General features: G+C 43.4%; 1 protein-coding gene across 1 annotated transcript in view; it reads right to left on the minus strand.

Moving 5' to 3' along the window:
• MYO9A (myosin IXA) overlaps positions 1-16419 on the minus strand; it is a gene marked incomplete at its 3' end in the record, with an annotated part of 151229 nt that overhangs the window by 42782 nt on the left and 92028 nt on the right. Inside the window, exons 11-14 of the mRNA XM_009895571.1 lie at positions 7619-7740; positions 6081-6222; positions 5083-5278; positions 415-534 (exon numbers count right to left, since the gene is read on the minus strand). Coding sequence (XP_009893873.1) covers positions 415-534; positions 5083-5278; positions 6081-6222; positions 7619-7740 — 580 coding nt within the window. The remainder of the gene's footprint in view (positions 1-414; positions 535-5082; positions 5279-6080; positions 6223-7618; positions 7741-16419) is intronic.

Below are 16419 nucleotides of genomic sequence, written 5' to 3' on the forward strand. Positions count from 1 at the left end.
CTCTAAATAACGTCAAATTCCAGCTGTATCAGCCACGTGCCTTCTATCAGGAATATTCCTACTGGACTGTGGTGCTCTGAACTTATTATCATACATGTGATAACAACAATAAAACACACCAAAAATACCCATAGCATCAGCGTCCCGACTTAAGGTCAGTGAGTAAACGGGGAAACCGCCAACAAAATGATGCCATCTCTCAAGAGACGTGGGTTTGCATTTAATTTTACTCTTCAAACTCTGCCTAATAATTTCCCGATAGGCTCAAAATTGCTCTAAGGCAGCCGGTTTGATCCCGGAAGGCTCCTCGGGTGGTTGTTTTTTTTTTTACCCTTTCTATGCTGAATGCACCTGGTTTCCGTTTCTTGGCATGTGAGTGTCATATCAGAGGGAGGGCAGGTGGTGGAGCCTTACTGTACTTCTCCTCCTTGCATCTCTGCAGGATCTCTAAGCTCCTCTGATGGACTGGGTGATGGAGAAAGCTAAAACTATCCACACTTTTCAAAACCGCACATGGCACTGCATCATCATGCCCTTGGGAAGCAAAATAAAAACAACAAAAAAAAAAATGGAGAGAAGAGAAAGATTATATAAGCAGAAATCAGGAGAGGGTAAAGAACAAGCCCGAAGGACGCGAGAGCTCGAGGGTCACACGTTTTTCGCGCTCGACACAATTTAACCTCGGTTTCCTCCTGACACGGCGCCATGGCACAGGAGCGATGGGCTGGACCGCGTCCCAGCCCCACTTCTAATCCTTATTAGCCAGAGCATAATCACTTTAGAAACACTCTAAGATTATTTGGGCAAAAAACAGATCATTGGATAAATCTTTACTTTTATTAACTGCTTTTTAAAATCCTTTCTGTGCCTCTGCCAGGCATTATCCACAATTCCCTGTGCAGATGCTCCCAGACGCGGCCACCTCGAATTCTCATCTCGCATCCCAGTGCCATGTTTTGCTCAGATATTGATAATTAAAAGGAAAAACAGAAATTATTTGTATTAAACGAGGGTTCTGTACTCCTCAAAGGCAGAGGACGCAGTCTGGAGTTAGGTAGGATGGGTTTGAGGTGAAAAGTTGGAAGAAACCATCCCATGAGTACTTTTGACAGCTCAGATCTGACCACAGGGTGGAGGAGGGGTTCCACAGGTGACACTGTGCCAACAGGCAGCACCTCTCCATCATTGCTTAAATGGCCAAGTCAAGGGATACGTCATGGTCCCGTTGAGGTGTGATGAGGTCACCGAGGAGTTACTTTGTGTCAGCACGTACGGAAGCATTTCATACCAACGCGTTAAATCATCAGAAAGGACCAATCTGAACTTTCCAATAGAACACTGTCAAGGGGCATCTTCCTGGCATTAACACCACTTTGTGTGGGTCAGTGAGACCCCAAAGACCAATTTTTGGGTTGCTATCACCGTTATTTGGCAAACACAGTTGTGGGGGTTTTTTATTATTCTTTCGTGGGGGTTGTTTTTTTGGTGCCCAGCCTCAGGAATAAATGTGCAGAAGTCAATGGGATTGTTCTGGGGAAGGCGTTATCGCGTAGGTGAGCCAAGGAGCAACCCTTGTTGGCCGAATGCAAATGCAGAGCCCATCGAGGGACGGCACAGCCCCAGGACCACGAACCCTTCTTCAGAGCGAGGATTTAGGTTCATGTCCAGCAAAACGAAGATGAGAAAGCTGGGAGTCTCCACAGCCTGGTTTATATGAACATCACCAGTTCTCTGTCAATTTTTTGCTAATAAAGAATTAGAGTTTTCAGCGTAATAAATTCATATAGATGAAATAGCAAAAAAATGTCAATCAGCCAAATTTATTTCCTGAAACGCTTGATAGTGTTCCTTTAATCAAAGTTCATTAACAAATCTCGTTCAAACACGTAGTTCTTTTTGGACTATCTCAATCTTCCCTGATAAACTCAATAGTAACAATAATTTGAAAAAAACCCCCAAATTATTGAAAAAGTCCACCCTTCAGCTAATTGCATCTCGCCGGATCCCGGCATGTTTCACCCGAGGAGGGTTGGCAGCACCGTAAGAGGTATTTCTCAGGCAGAAAAGAAAGGTACCCAACGAAGTTCACTGTGACACCGCTTTGCTGCTCTTCACCTCCAGGTTAAGGAGGACAACGGCACAGTCACTAAAAGCTGCACTAGGAGGATATTAAGAGCACACGAAAAAAAGGAGAGTCCCTAAAACCAGCAGGAAAAAATGCTGATTATCTTTACAGAAGCATTTGTAGCACAAGGTTGGCACTGCTGGCACGGAGAAGATAACCGATAGGATGATACAAAAAGAAAGCAGATCAAATTTTTGCAGAGCTGCTTATACATAAGCTGGAGATTTTTCATTAAAACCCCCGTTGGGTATTGCAAGCGTGAATCGGACAGGTCTGCAGACAGGTAAAAGCGAGGGAGACATATTTGGGGTTAAGACAAAGGAGTGCAAAGAGCCTTAAATAAAAAAAAAAAAAGCATGCCTCAGATATTTTCCTACTCATTAATTACACCTGCCTGATGGATGGCAGCAGCAGCAGATGGGACCTCAGAAACCAAGAACGGGGCAGCACGCCTTTTAAAAAATTATGTACAAATATTAAGCGTGCACACTTGGATGAACGTACGTGTGTGAAGTTATTCTCAGCTAATCTACCATAATTTTATTAAAAGCTTCACGTCCGTGGGCAGTAAGGCATTCGGATCAGGCTAATTAAAGTGAGCAATGTTTGGTAAAAACCCAAAATAAACCTAAAACATATGCTGTCTTTGGTTGTCTGCTTCTGTCTATTGAGATGGAGTAATTTTAGTGATTCTTTACTAGTGCACAAATGCCTTCTGCCATAGATGCAAAGCATCAGTTTGGGGTTTTTGTGCATTATTTTGGGGAGCAGGAGCAACCACCAGCATCTGGTAGTGGACGTGCCGTGCCACACCAGCCCACCCCACCATCCAGACACCGGCCAAGCCTTCTGCTCAGGTCCACCTCTTCTACAGCCATCTGCTTTGTGGTGCTTTGGCAAGACGGGTGGAATTTAAGACAAGTGACCGGGAGGTGGGCACAAGGCCTCGCCAACAAAAGCATGATTAAAAGGTCAGGTTGGACGAGGCTCTGAGCAACCTGATCTAGTTGAAGATGTCCCTGCAGGAAGGGTGGATTAGATGACCTTTGAAGGTCCCTTCCAACCGAAACTATTCTATGATTCTATGAAAACACTGCTCCGGATCTCACCTTGCTAAGCGCTACCACTACCTGGCCAGAAGTCATGCTAGGAGATGATGGGTACCTCTCCAAAGAGTTCAGAGGCAGCTGAACGAGTGGTCCCAGCTCCGTCATCGCTTCTAGGGCAAGCTTTCCCAACGGGTAAGGTGTATCTCAGTATGGGAATTAGACTTAGGTAATCTCCTCCCACTAGCTCTGCCTATATAATCGTGACTTTCTCATGACTTTTCCCAATTTAGGCCGAAGATGCACATAGAAATTAAGGGTATGACTTATCTGAAGATTGCCAGGAAGTTTAACATAAACCTTATCCAGCTTTTTGAAGGGATCGGGGTGGGTTTTTTTCTTTCTTTTTGCCTCAAAACCCAAAGGTTACAAGGCACACCACCATTTGAAAGCAGGCGAAAGGACCCCAGATAAATAAAACAGCAGCAACGTGTGCCTGAAGAAGTTTAGAAACTCAGCCACTACTGTGTTAGTTTTGGTATGGAAAAAGCAGGCGGTGCGAGAAGTCTCCCAGAATTGTCTGAAAACCTCCTGGACTTTGTTCTATACCTATATATTGATTATATATAGATATAAGCAAGTTAATGCCACAAATTCAAGACTGAAAAGCGGAGAGCTGGCTAGTGAGGAGACAAGCACGGCAGGCACGGCCGATTGCCAGACACAGAAAGCGAAGCAGGGCTTGAAATTAGCTCTTACTTCCCAAGACAAGATATTTTTTATCTCCTTGACTGGCTTGCTTTAGATCAGCCTGGGCTTTATGCGAGATAAAAAAAGGTGATGCTAAGAAAATGCAAATAGGGATTTCCAAAGCCAACTCTTTTCAGTGATATTTCTCCTGATGCCAAATGTCTCTGCCATCGACCTCCCGGCGTTTCAAAATGCCGCTGTCTTTAGATGCTGCCTTGATGTGCCGAAGAGACCCATCTTCATGAGAAACATCTCTTCTCTTACGTCACATCTGAGCGGTTCGAGAGGAAGAGCCTCAAGAGCTGAAAGCTGATTTTTGTCTCCCTCCTTCAGATTTGCAACAAGAAAATTATTCTTTCCACTTGTACGGATTCCATATCTACATTCCTCGACCCAAGCTCCTTGGCTCTCCTTGATGCACACCTCTCCAACTAAAAAAAAAATAATTCACGGGGCGGCTCCGTGCTTAATTTTAACTCAGCTGACATTTTCCCTGCTGAGGCTCTAATTTCGTCATGAATTTCAAGCCCTCTTGTGCCCAGAAATTAATAGTAATAGCTTGTACCCGTCTTTCCGAAATTGCTTTATGCAGAGAAATGGTCTAAAAGCACAGCCAGGTATTGCGTGCCACAGCATGATGATGCACCATTACTTTCCTTTAATTTAATGCCCCCGTGGCCGGCATGAGGTGGTTCCGGATGACTGCGAAGCAATGAATTTTGCAAGACAAGAGACACGCTCCCTTGCAGCTTAAAGGGTGAACAGCTTGAAAAATTATAGAGAAGAATTATTTCCTTTTTTTTTTTTTCTCCACACGTGTAACAACAGTTCAAGAATTCCCAGCAAAAATAATTTGCCTTATTTGCCGAATAAATTTTATGTTTCTATTCAAATCATTCAGGATTCCCTATCGACGCATCCTACAAAAAGGAAAAGTTAAAGCGCCAGTAAAGCAAAATTCTTTTCTTACGATGCGGTAAAATCCAAACGTACCTTTAAATATAAGGTTTGCGTAGCAACAATGTATATACTATTTTAATGAGTTTTTTAATAGATTAACAGCTCCTAATAAGTCAGGCTACTTAAAATACTGTAGTAATAGATTACATCTATGCTGCTGGTGAAAAACAGGTACTAGTATTAGGAGATCGGCACACATACCAGCTTTCTTCTCCACGTATCGTTTTCCAGCCTCCCTGAAAGCAACCATCGCCCTGAAAAAGGCCCGTAGGACTGCCCAGCGGAACACGGCCACCGGGTCGATCCCAATCATCCCGCAGATAAAGGCGTTTTTGCTGCTTCGTAAGAGAGCTACAATGTCCGGGCGCATATGATCGGTGTTTTTCTCACGGAAATCCTAGGGAAGGAGAAAAAGGAGGGGGAGAAAAGAGGAAAATAAACAATATCTACAAGCTACGCCGGGTGAGATCTGCCAGGCTATCCCTGGGACAGCACAACTATTCAATCCTGCATCTATCTTTTTTTTCTGCCCCCATGTTAGACGCCTCTTTCTGTCCAGAAGATAAATGTTTTATCCCAAAGCACTGCTCTCTGAAGCATCTCGAAGCTGATGCTGAAGTTTGTTTCTGCATTTATTGCGTCAGAATCACCATTACAGATTTGCAGTCGTAAATCCTGAGGCTGTTTCTCATAGAGGCTCACCTGCCCACCAGAAGTGCTTCTGCTAATGCCTGGCATGAATATAAATCAGGTCAACTTTGACATTGTTTGCATGGGATTTTAAGAAGTACCTCCAACAGTGAGACGCTGAGACCTATGCACAGGTAACCTGTATTAAAAAATGGCTAACGATGCAAAAAACATTGGGTTTTCTAAACAAACCAAGCCCAGAAAGTCTACCACATACCCTATTTCAACCCATCGCTGGGATGTAGCGTTAACCTCAGTGCAAGTCCCTAAATTCTTCCCCTAAATACACACAGAGCTTGCAATGTGGAGGAGAACAGGAAGACACAATCCCCACCACCTTGTCATTTCAGCCAAGCTTTTCACCCAACACTTCTCTCCCGACCCTCGTGTCTCTTCTCTAGCCAAGTCCTCTCCAAAACATCTCCGTGGAGCCTTTGGGGCTCTCCTTCCCCATCACAGCTAGATGATTTAAATGAAAACAACTGCTGGGGAACAGCTGGGTGACAGACCTTCACTCCGTACTTCACTTTGCCCGCATAGTGTTTGATGATGAAAGCCGGCTCCATGACCGCTGGAAATTCAATGTAGGAGTTCCCTTCGTGTTGACGCTTAAACTTGTCCAGCAGTGTCTGGTTTGTGGCTTGAGGAAAACTGAGTGGAAAGAATATAAAAAGAAGACAGCCGTAAACTCAACAAAAAAGCTTTTACACTTCTTTCTTGACTGCAAATGGGAAAATAAGAGATATTCGGAGCTTCCACTTCTGTGCCTGCAGATACTAAGCAAGCACTGTTTTGTATGCTGTCGTGTGGTTATACACAAGTACAAGGTATATCCGTTGTCTGAAGAACTCTTAATTGATTTAGTACTGGTCTGAAATCAGTTATAAAAGCACAAATAGGTGTATTTTTATTGTGGTATACTGCATTGTATGCCCATTGCATGGAAATTATTCAGAGTAGCTGCGTTTATGTGAAACCCCAAGGTTCTGTCATTGGTTTTGAGGCTTAGACTTCTCCTGTATCTATGGGGTATTCACACATTTTAGGAAATATTGAGCTGTTTTGCCTACAAATCTCACTTCCATTTCAGGAGTTACCTGACTGATCCTGGCATAGGAGAGAGGAAGAAAATGGACAGAGAGCTTGAGCGGAGCCTCTTGGTAAGACCAAGCCAATCCTCCATCCTCAAACTTCATGTAAATCTCCAACTTGGGGATATATTTCACAACTTTGCCTAATTTAAGCTGTTTAGCCTAGCGTAGTATCACTGGGACAGCATTACCGCTGCGGTGCATCTGGTCAACAAGACAAGAAATGGAGGAGAAATCTGCAAGCAAATGGTGGGAGGAGAGCTCGTGCCCTGGACCGGAGCCACATGGATCCGAGGTGACACCAGCAAATCCACCTGGACTTTCCCTGCCCTTCACACACAGAAAACCGGCACGTGCATCCAATGGGAGGTCCCTTACACTCAGATGTTTCCAGATCCAGAAGCCACAAGCTCATCTGATAATTTCTACCGAGACAAGCGGGATGGACATAAATAACTAAGGGTGCAAACCTCAGCCATGTCCCTGATGTGCATGAAGCCCTGCAGCCTCTGCCCTCGGTTCACGCTGGCTTAATTTTTAAAAGTAAATTGATAAATCCACCTTATATCTCAATCTCAGCACCCACACAACCTGCTTTAACTCATGTGCTTGGATTCTCCACTCAGCTCAGCTTCAAGCGTCTTCACATCATTACACCTCAACAGACAGTGAGAGAATGAGGAGAGAAGCCAAGGAAACCTTTGCCCTTCCCTTTAATGGAAGAAATTCTTGAAATAGAACTTTAATTATTATTTGTTACGGCTTTTTGCTCAGCTTGCTGATTCTCCACTTTTTGCGTTACCACCTCGGAAACAAAACGAGAGAGACAAGATAAATCTGCCTGGAGAGCTATTAGCATCTTTCTGCGAAGAATCACAAGAGGTAAGACTTAAGGATAAACATTTTCTAAGTGAAAAAACAAATATCGTTAGCAAAACCAACAGTTTCCTACTCACTTGCTTTCCTCATCCAGCAGATGGAGCAGGCCCGTTGGCTTCTTACTGATCAGGTTGATGCAGCTGGAGTTGTCTATGTAGTCGATGTTGTGCCAGCTAATTCCTTCTGCTCTGTACTCCTCCTAAAAAAACCACCACAGATATAACAATATTAGGTGCAAGCTGGGAAAAAAAAAAAAAAGGTGCAATTCAAAGATTTTCATGGAAACTGATGCATCGTTTACCAAAGTGAACACCTCTTCTGCTAATATGCCACCGATATTTGTTTCAATGCAAAAAAAAAAAAGATAAAGAACCACTTGAGCAACCTAAACCGCAGGGAACCGCACAACATTTTACAATGTCAGGTGCCCCAAAGTTTTGCTCAGACATAGGTTGGCTATATGGCAGACCATGCCTACCAAAGATGCACAGCGTGCTACACATCATTGCTTCTCCCTCTCCTTTTCCCAGCTTGCTGTTAAAGGGTTATACGATGTATTTGCATCAACTAATATTTGGCTGCTAGAAGAAAATGGTGGTACAAGGTATTCATTTAATTACACAGAAAAAGGAATATAACTCCCTTTCCTGCTTAGAATCATAGAATCGTCTAGGTTGGGAGGGAACTTTAAGATCATCGAGCCCAACCATCAACCTAACACTGCCCACCCCACCACTAAGCCATATCCCTCAGCACCACATCTGCCCATCTTTTAAATACCCCCCGGGATGGCGATTCCACCACCTCCCTGGGCAGCCTGTGCCACTGGGCTCTAGTCTTCTTTATCTCACACTGTTAATGGCTGGTGCTATAAGTGCTAACGAAGAGACCGCGAGCTAGCAGAAATCACCGCTCCAAGACCAGCAGAGCCATGACCCTTCACAGTAAAAGTGAGGATCTGTCCCCGAATCCACGCCGCGGAAAAAAAAGCTATTTATTTGCCACCAAAATAACCCCAAGCCTTGCTCTTTTAGAAAGGTTATCTCTTCTGAGATAGATTTTCAACTGGATTACTTTGAGAAGTCTTCTGTAGGAATTGGTTTACGGTGTTTGGAAGAAAGTCAAGCTGTCTACAAAAATCATAATTTTCATCATATGCTTTTAAGACTTGCGACTCACTCTTGAAACAGTGATACTGGACGTGCATCTTACTCCATGTGTTGGAAAAAATCCTACCGATCCAAGCTGCATTTTTCCTTCTCTATTGTAAGACATTTTGGTGGCAGAATTGAAGAAAAAAGGGAAAAAAAAAAATCCTCAAAATTGCACTAATATATTGTACCTTTGAAACAATCCAATTAATTTTTATTGCTACTACTGCTTTTATTTTTTAATATGAGCAAATAACTTTTTTTTTTTTTAAAAAAAAAAAGTATGTTCTTCCAACTCTCCAAAGTATCCCCATCCAGAATTAACATGAACTCTACATATATTATTTTTAGAATGAAAGAGCCTGGAGTGCTTTGAGACATCGCACAGGAAAATTTTTTCTAAAAAATTATGAGGTCCTGAATTCAGTATTTGAGACACCATACACCTTCACAGCAACTATATGTACCGTACGCTTATGTGTGGATGCACAAAAGTAGTTTTTAACAGCTCTAAAGCCTTTCAGGTTCAAAGCAGAACCCATCCCATTGGAAGAAAAAAAATCATGAACATAAGGAATAACTCCGCATTATGAATTTTATTTTTCTCATTTTTTTTTTTCCTTCTTTTTTCTCAGGTTCCTATAGAACAACCAGGACATAGCAGGCATGCAGAATAGTATTGACAGGCCCCTGCTAAACTATAGGCATTTAAAAAGTGTAGATTTGATGAAGATTTGCTGTATTTTTAGTGCAAGTCAGGAAAAAAAGCTTCTATACGGCAATCCAGCCAACTGTAGAAGATTGCATATTTCTTGAGCAACCATAAGCTTCTCCTGAGTGATTTAGAAGAGAGACACGGCGATGTGTGCAGCGGTAATGGGAGTCAGCATCATTTATCAACCGCCTGCTTCTGACAGCCGCTTAGTCGGATGCAGGGTCCATTAGTCCCAGCTTTGCCAGCTCAGGTCTGGTCCTGAGCACCCAGAGAGCAATAAACCTTGCCGTGATGACAAAAGAAGAGCCTTATTTTAGTGGTGATGGGTGGCTGGTGCACATTACTTGGCTTACCTATTTATCATCGTGACCCTTTTTTGAACTACTTGTATGGGGCTTTACACGTGTATTTTTTTACCCCCCCAAACCCCCCAATTATCTAGAGTTTTAGGTTTGCATACCTCTAAACCAGGCACACATCATCACTCTGCTCTAGAAGCCCTCTAGACATCCAGATGTGAAACTGCACCAAAATTTTTCGACTCCTCCAAAGATTGGTGTAAAATAACTAATTAGCAATGCCAGCTGGGGTTTTGGTTTTGTTTTCCCCCAAATACATTCCAGTAAATGACCATAAAAGACCACTGAGTTCAAGATCTCTACTTCTTTAGGCTCATCTTCAGCTCTGCAACAGACGGTGCATGACCCGAGGTCGGTCATCATGTACCTCCTGGCCTCTGTTACTTCAGCTGCAGAATTTTGGCTAATTTTCCCTCGTCTGCTCTTCTTTTTCCTCTGGGCTGGGTCAGAAACACTCACTCCCAGGTTGTGCAGTTGTTCCTCACATCTGTCCATGTGTTGCTCCCTCCCTTCCACCCCCAATGCAACCTCTGGCTGCGTTGGCCAAACACGAAGAGGAATTAAAGTCCTCGACTAATACTCTTTTCCACAATAACTCAGATCCATGCTCTCATTTCAAGACCGGAGCATACGCAGCAGCAGAAGTTGTGCCAGAGCAATTATTCCAAAGCTTAAGTGGAAAAAAATTCCCCTTATTTCTTTTTTCCTAGCATTTTTCCAGTTGTCGGTTTGGTTGTCTTTAGAAAGAATCACAGCCCAGGAGACATAACTACAGCTTTGTGATTGACCCATGTAATTCCTTCGGTTTTTGCTGGTCTGCAGAACACCATGCAAATAGGGCACAGAAAAGCAGCACCGCTAAGGTAAAATCATTGCCGTCCATATGTATACGTTAAACTTACTCAATTAAGTTTCAGTTATTAATCTACTATATGATTTCTATATTTATCGTTCTGCAGAATTCAGGAGATATCCTTGAAAGCTACCTCTAAATATTTCTTTGCTTTTAAAACAATAAAGTCTCTGCCATCCTTTGACACGTGCATGGTCCTTGCAGAGCACTTGAATATTAAGGAATTAGATCCAAACAACATCAGGTTTTCATTTAACAAACCTTAGGTCAAGATGAAGACAATACAAAAGACGGCCCATTCAAACAAAAAAAAAACCCCTCAAACTGGAGGTTAATTAAAAATCAGCTTAAATTTATACCTTGACTTAAAACTATGCTATGTTTAGGGACAAATTCAAATGTCCTATTTCAAGAGGACCAATTTTACATCAAGAACTAAACTGTTGACATTACCACTATCTGCAAAATTTTCTAGCGCAATGAAGTCCATCGAGTCCTATGTTCTGGCACCCTCAGTCCCAACAAAAATCTACAGATTTACTCCTCCCAACCCTGAATAGCTGAAACCTGGTCTGCTGGAAGGTGAAGCGATGCAAGTTCACTGGAGAGGAGAGCAACTGAGCTCCCAAACTTGGCAAAAGGAATCGAGGAAAGAACCAAAAAAGGACATTCAGGGTTGTTTTTTTTTTAGAATCCAGCAGTTCCATATTTTCATTTCATTACTGGGTGAGATGCTACCGATTGCTCTCCGGGGGTCTTGCGTAGCCACCACGAGTAGATTAACGCTTCCCAATTGTGCATTTAGAAACAATTCTGCTGCCCCGACCACAATGACGTTGGCAGGATGTCAACGTTGGCACCGCACGTCGCCGAATGGACTCGTTCTGCCGGCGCGAGCCAAATCACTTCTCCAATGCCGTCACCCAATTCAGAGCAGGGCTGTGTTGCCGTAGCTGCATCGGCGCGCGCTCGCTGCAGCAGCCAGGTCAGCAAAACTGCGTAATGCGCATTTGGCCTCTCTGACTCAGCTGAAGCTCAGGAGAGAAGGGGGTTGGTGACTTCATCTCGCTTCTCTTTAAGGGAAAAACCCTCCATATATATGTACTTCATTATTGCATTCGATATTTAGAAAGATGTGGCTATGCAGGGAGGTGGCTCATAAGAAAAGGCAGCATTAGTTTGAGTTTTTCTTGTTTGCGAGGGATGTTTTTTTTAGAGCTTAAAGTGTTCAGACAGACCTGAACATCACAACACAATTTGTGATGTTCAAACATGAAAGAAAAGACCCTAAAGGCCATAAAAAGGACCACAAAATGTGGCTCCAGACATTGGAGTGCATATACTCAAGAGTACAAGTATAAAATACTCACACTCATTTTACCGAGTAGCACACAACATTACTCGAGACGCATTAGCGTGTAAGATTCAGAGTACCAAATAAACAGAATGTGGCAGAATTCACAACATTTTTATATGTGAAAATTAAAGGAACTCTCATGGAGACAGCTAAGCACTATTAAAGAGAAACCCTGCCTGCCTACAACCGACTCCGGAGTACAAACACTGCTTATGCCACGCAGAATAATGAACGCAAGATTAAAATATGTGCACCGAGCATCAGGAAAACCTTCCCAACTGGGACGCAAGGCTTGATGGAAACCCTACTGCTAGGAAAAGAAAACATCTGTAATTTTATAGTTGGATGCATAGAGAAACAAGTCCTGTTATCTTTACAGGAGCATTGGATCTGTTCTCTTATCAGGACTTTATTTCGATGCTAAGCCAAACAGAAACACGCTCTGATCCGCAGCAGAATTAAAGGTTTCTATATCCTGAGTGGGAGAAAACACCCACGAGCCCAACAGCATCTTGGAGGTGCTGGAAAACATCTCTACACATCCACACGTGTTCTATTATGAGTTACTCCATACCCAGCCACAGCCAACAGTACGTAAAACCAAATGCTAAAAAGCATAATTGGAAAAGAAAGCATTAAATATGATTTTTAAGCTCCTGCTTGAGTATCGTGCTCACTGGGGGCTATTGCTCCCCAAAATCATATGGTAAAATTAAGAGGTGGTTGGAGGGAGTGATCAGGAGCTTGAAAAACTTGAGAAGAGCAGTATAGCTACCCAGAGAAGAAATGAAACAGAAGAGACCCGATAAAAATACACAAAACCGTAATCAGTTTCCCATCTGTCCTAAAGCACAAACCCAAGGGATTACTAAATTCAAATCAAAAGGCAGTGAAAAATCAGGCCTGAATATAACGGGGTGTGTTTTTCCACGATGTATGGCATTTGTTGCCCTGTCACAGGATATCAAAGGTCAAAAATGTGTCACGATCTAAAGAGGTCTGGAGGGTGTCGGGCAGCCGGCCACACAGCCTGCAAGCTATGAGCCATGAAAAAATCCCAGCACTGCAGCGCCCAGCAGGCAGACGTCTTATACCGTAGCGATATTGCCATTAGATGCAGTGAAAAGTGAGAAGCAGCCCCCCAAATTAATATTTAAAACCCAAAGACAGGGATGATGCTCTCTCCTCTTCCCTGGGGATGGGGCAAGGCTGGTGGTAAAAAGAGAGGTAAAACATCGCATGCAGTGTTTTTTTAGCTTTTATCAAGTCCGACTTGGAGTTAAAGGATATTAAGAAGGAAATGGAAATCAAAATGATTAATTATTTGCATGGAACAGCGTGCACGGGAATTACGGCATTTTCTCTTCCCAGAAGCACGGCAATCCCTGCTTCAGAAATGCTGGAGCGAATCATGAGAGCAGAGGAAAACGCCATTAGCTCATTCACCCCCTCCCAGACGGAACTAGATAAGGCCCAGGAGTTGATCTGCCCGATGCTTTAACTACCGAGGTATAGGAAAACCTTGTTTACACAATGAAAATTCCCCAAATAAAGTGGGGAAATCAACTGAAAAATCCCTTTTTCCAGCGTAGCTCCACATGGGAACGCTTCCCATTGTGTTCCCATTGTAAAAACTCACGTAATCCAGAGACTTACACTCTGATGTGATCAACAGGCAGATACTTTTGGATGTCTAAATGTACATATTTTGCCTAAAAATTCACAACTAAACAGAAGGGTGTGAAATTCCTCTCTTCTTGGCTCTAACAGTCTGCTTCAGCTTCAGGCGGCGTTTGCAAAGTGAGAAACCAGGAATTAAACCCCCTTCCGTGCCTCTCTCCATTCCTAGCTGACTTCCCCAGCTTAAAATAATCTCAAAATATCCTTAAAAAATATTACAAGTCAATTTGACACCCACAAAAATATAAAACTTTGCAAATACAAGCACAGAGCCACTAAACCCAAGCATATAAATTGTTTCTCACTTGATTAGCTTACCCGGTAACAAGGTACCATCAACCGTGCAGATGCTGATGGACAAGAAGATAGGAATAACGTCTCAAAAAGCTCAGTTCAAAAATTAGAAACGCAGCCGTATTTTGCAAACTATATTGAAAACCTTCCAGGAGAGAACATGGTATTTAATGTTTTAAAAAATTACATTAAAATAGGTCATTGTTGAGAAACATATGAGAAACTAAAGGAGCTAAACCTCATAAAAGCTCTTTTCTGGATACATCCGTATACGTATATATCCTAAAATCCATCTTGGAGAGCTTGGGAAAGCTTTTCCAAGGTTGGAAATGGCAGCAGGGCATGGGGGAATCTCTCCATCAAAGAGAGATCCACGCAGGATCTGTCCAGCCAGGAATTAATCCTTCCCGTAGAGGATTAATCGCTTGTTCAGCAAATGCAGACGGGCATCGTAAGCCAGCCCCAGCACTCAGCAGAAACATCCCCGTGCAATTTGATAATTAAAACGAGCTCGATATGCAAATCCTCTAGATGGGAAAACCTTATTAGAGAGTTCCCGCATGAATGAGACCAACGTCTGGTTCGGTGCCGGCGCTTACGTGCCGCAGACGACACGGATGCCTCGAGTTCCCGACATCCCTCCAGTCGAGGATGCCAAGACCGACCGTTTCCTTTACAAAGACGGATTTTGATGTTTGTTCTCAATTTAAGTAGAAAAGGAATTTATACACACAATCGCATATATATAAAAATATAGATTATATTTCTTTCTAATAATGCACCCACAGATGCAGTACATATAAATACATATCTACATGCTTTATAAATACACAATCTATAAACAGGGTTATAAACCACTCCGTTTTAATGATAACGTCTGGCCGTGCAGGCGTTCGGGTAAACAGCCTCTCCCCGCATGTCTTCTGCTCCCCATTTTAAGCGGCAAACCATTTAGGGAGAATTGGTAGACAGCTTTGAAGCAAAGGTGCTCCTTGAGATGGCCTTCTCCTTTGAGATGACCATTTCAGCAGCTCCTCGGCAAACAGCAAGTGGATTTGGCTTTGTTTTGAGGCTGATCCTTCGCCCACCGACAACCTCCCGTCTGCTGTACGTACGCAACCTGAGATTTTAATTTATTGTAATTTGGACTGTCCATCATCAGAGAAGGTGTTTTAATACACTAAGTTCAGCCCAGGGTTTCACGTATGCGGCCATATGTGCTACACTAGCTCTGCAGCATCCATCCCTGAGCTCAAATCAGCTCCCTACGCTTCAGTGGCAATCACAGGTTTCAGTCATATTTTGCTCTCATAATGGGGAAAATTGGTTTTGCACGATTCAGCTGGCAAAACACACCTTGCCACGATCCCGTGCGCTCCCTTCGCAGGAGCATCCTTCTTCCCAACCTGCCTTTACAACAGCCAGGAGAAGTGTGAGTCTAAAGATGCTGCATGATCTGCTGGCTGATTAATTTCTTGCTATCTAAATCAAAGAGGAAAAGAAATATATATACACACACATATATCTCTATCTATTTCTCAGTGCAGTCCTTGCAAGATGTATCAGGCTTAGCAAACGTGAAGGGGACCTCCACAGTGGTCATGGTGAACACCAGACTGGTCCTCCAGGCTAAACATCATCTTCCCCTTCCAGTCCCCACTCCAAACTTGTGCCAACAAATACACGTGCTCCCGATTCCTCTCTCATTCATTCACACTTACAATGGGCTCACAGTACTCCCTATGACATATATATAGACACACACATATATATAGTTGTCTTACACTACCCCTATAAAATCTTGTCACCATGCCAAACCAACTGTCCAGGCAGGAATTTCACACATAACCAGTGGAAGAGCCGTGGTCAGGATGGACCATCCAGTTCTGTCTCAATATGACTTTTTTTTCAGATCGGTTGAAGTATTTCTGAGGTTTTTAGAGGTTTCTTGCTCATCTTGCTTAGGAAGGGAGCTCACATTGCACAACACTGTCCTATGAAAATCCACCAATATGCATCGAGGTCTTTTATTTATAAAGAAAAGCCGTTGCTCACAAGTATTGGCAGTGCTTTTTTGATGAAATAACCAAAGATTTCACTACATCATGGCCTTACGTCTTGGGGGCATCAGGAAGAGTGTGGCCAGCAGGTGGAGGGAGGTCATCCTCCCCCTCTGCTCCGCCCTGGGGAGGCCACATCTGGAGCACTGTGTCCAGTTCGGGGCTCCCCGGGTCAAGAAGGACAGGGAACTGCTGGAGAGGGTCCAGCAAAGGGCTACACAGATGATGAGGGGACTGGAGCATCTTTCTTATGAGGAAAGGCTGAGGGACTTGGGGCTGTTCAGTCTGGAGAAGAGAAGACTGAGGGGCGATCTTATCAATGCTTATCAATACCCAAAGGGAGGGTGCCAGGGGGATGGGGCCAGTCTTTTTTAGTGGTGCCCGGTGCCGGTTCCCCCCCCTCTGGAGC

Source organism: Charadrius vociferus, unplaced genomic scaffold, assembly GCF_000708025.1.
Source record: "Charadrius vociferus isolate BGI_N301 unplaced genomic scaffold, ASM70802v2 scaffold132, whole genome shotgun sequence".
Lineage (NCBI taxonomy): Eukaryota > Metazoa > Chordata > Aves > Charadriiformes > Charadriidae > Charadrius > Charadrius vociferus.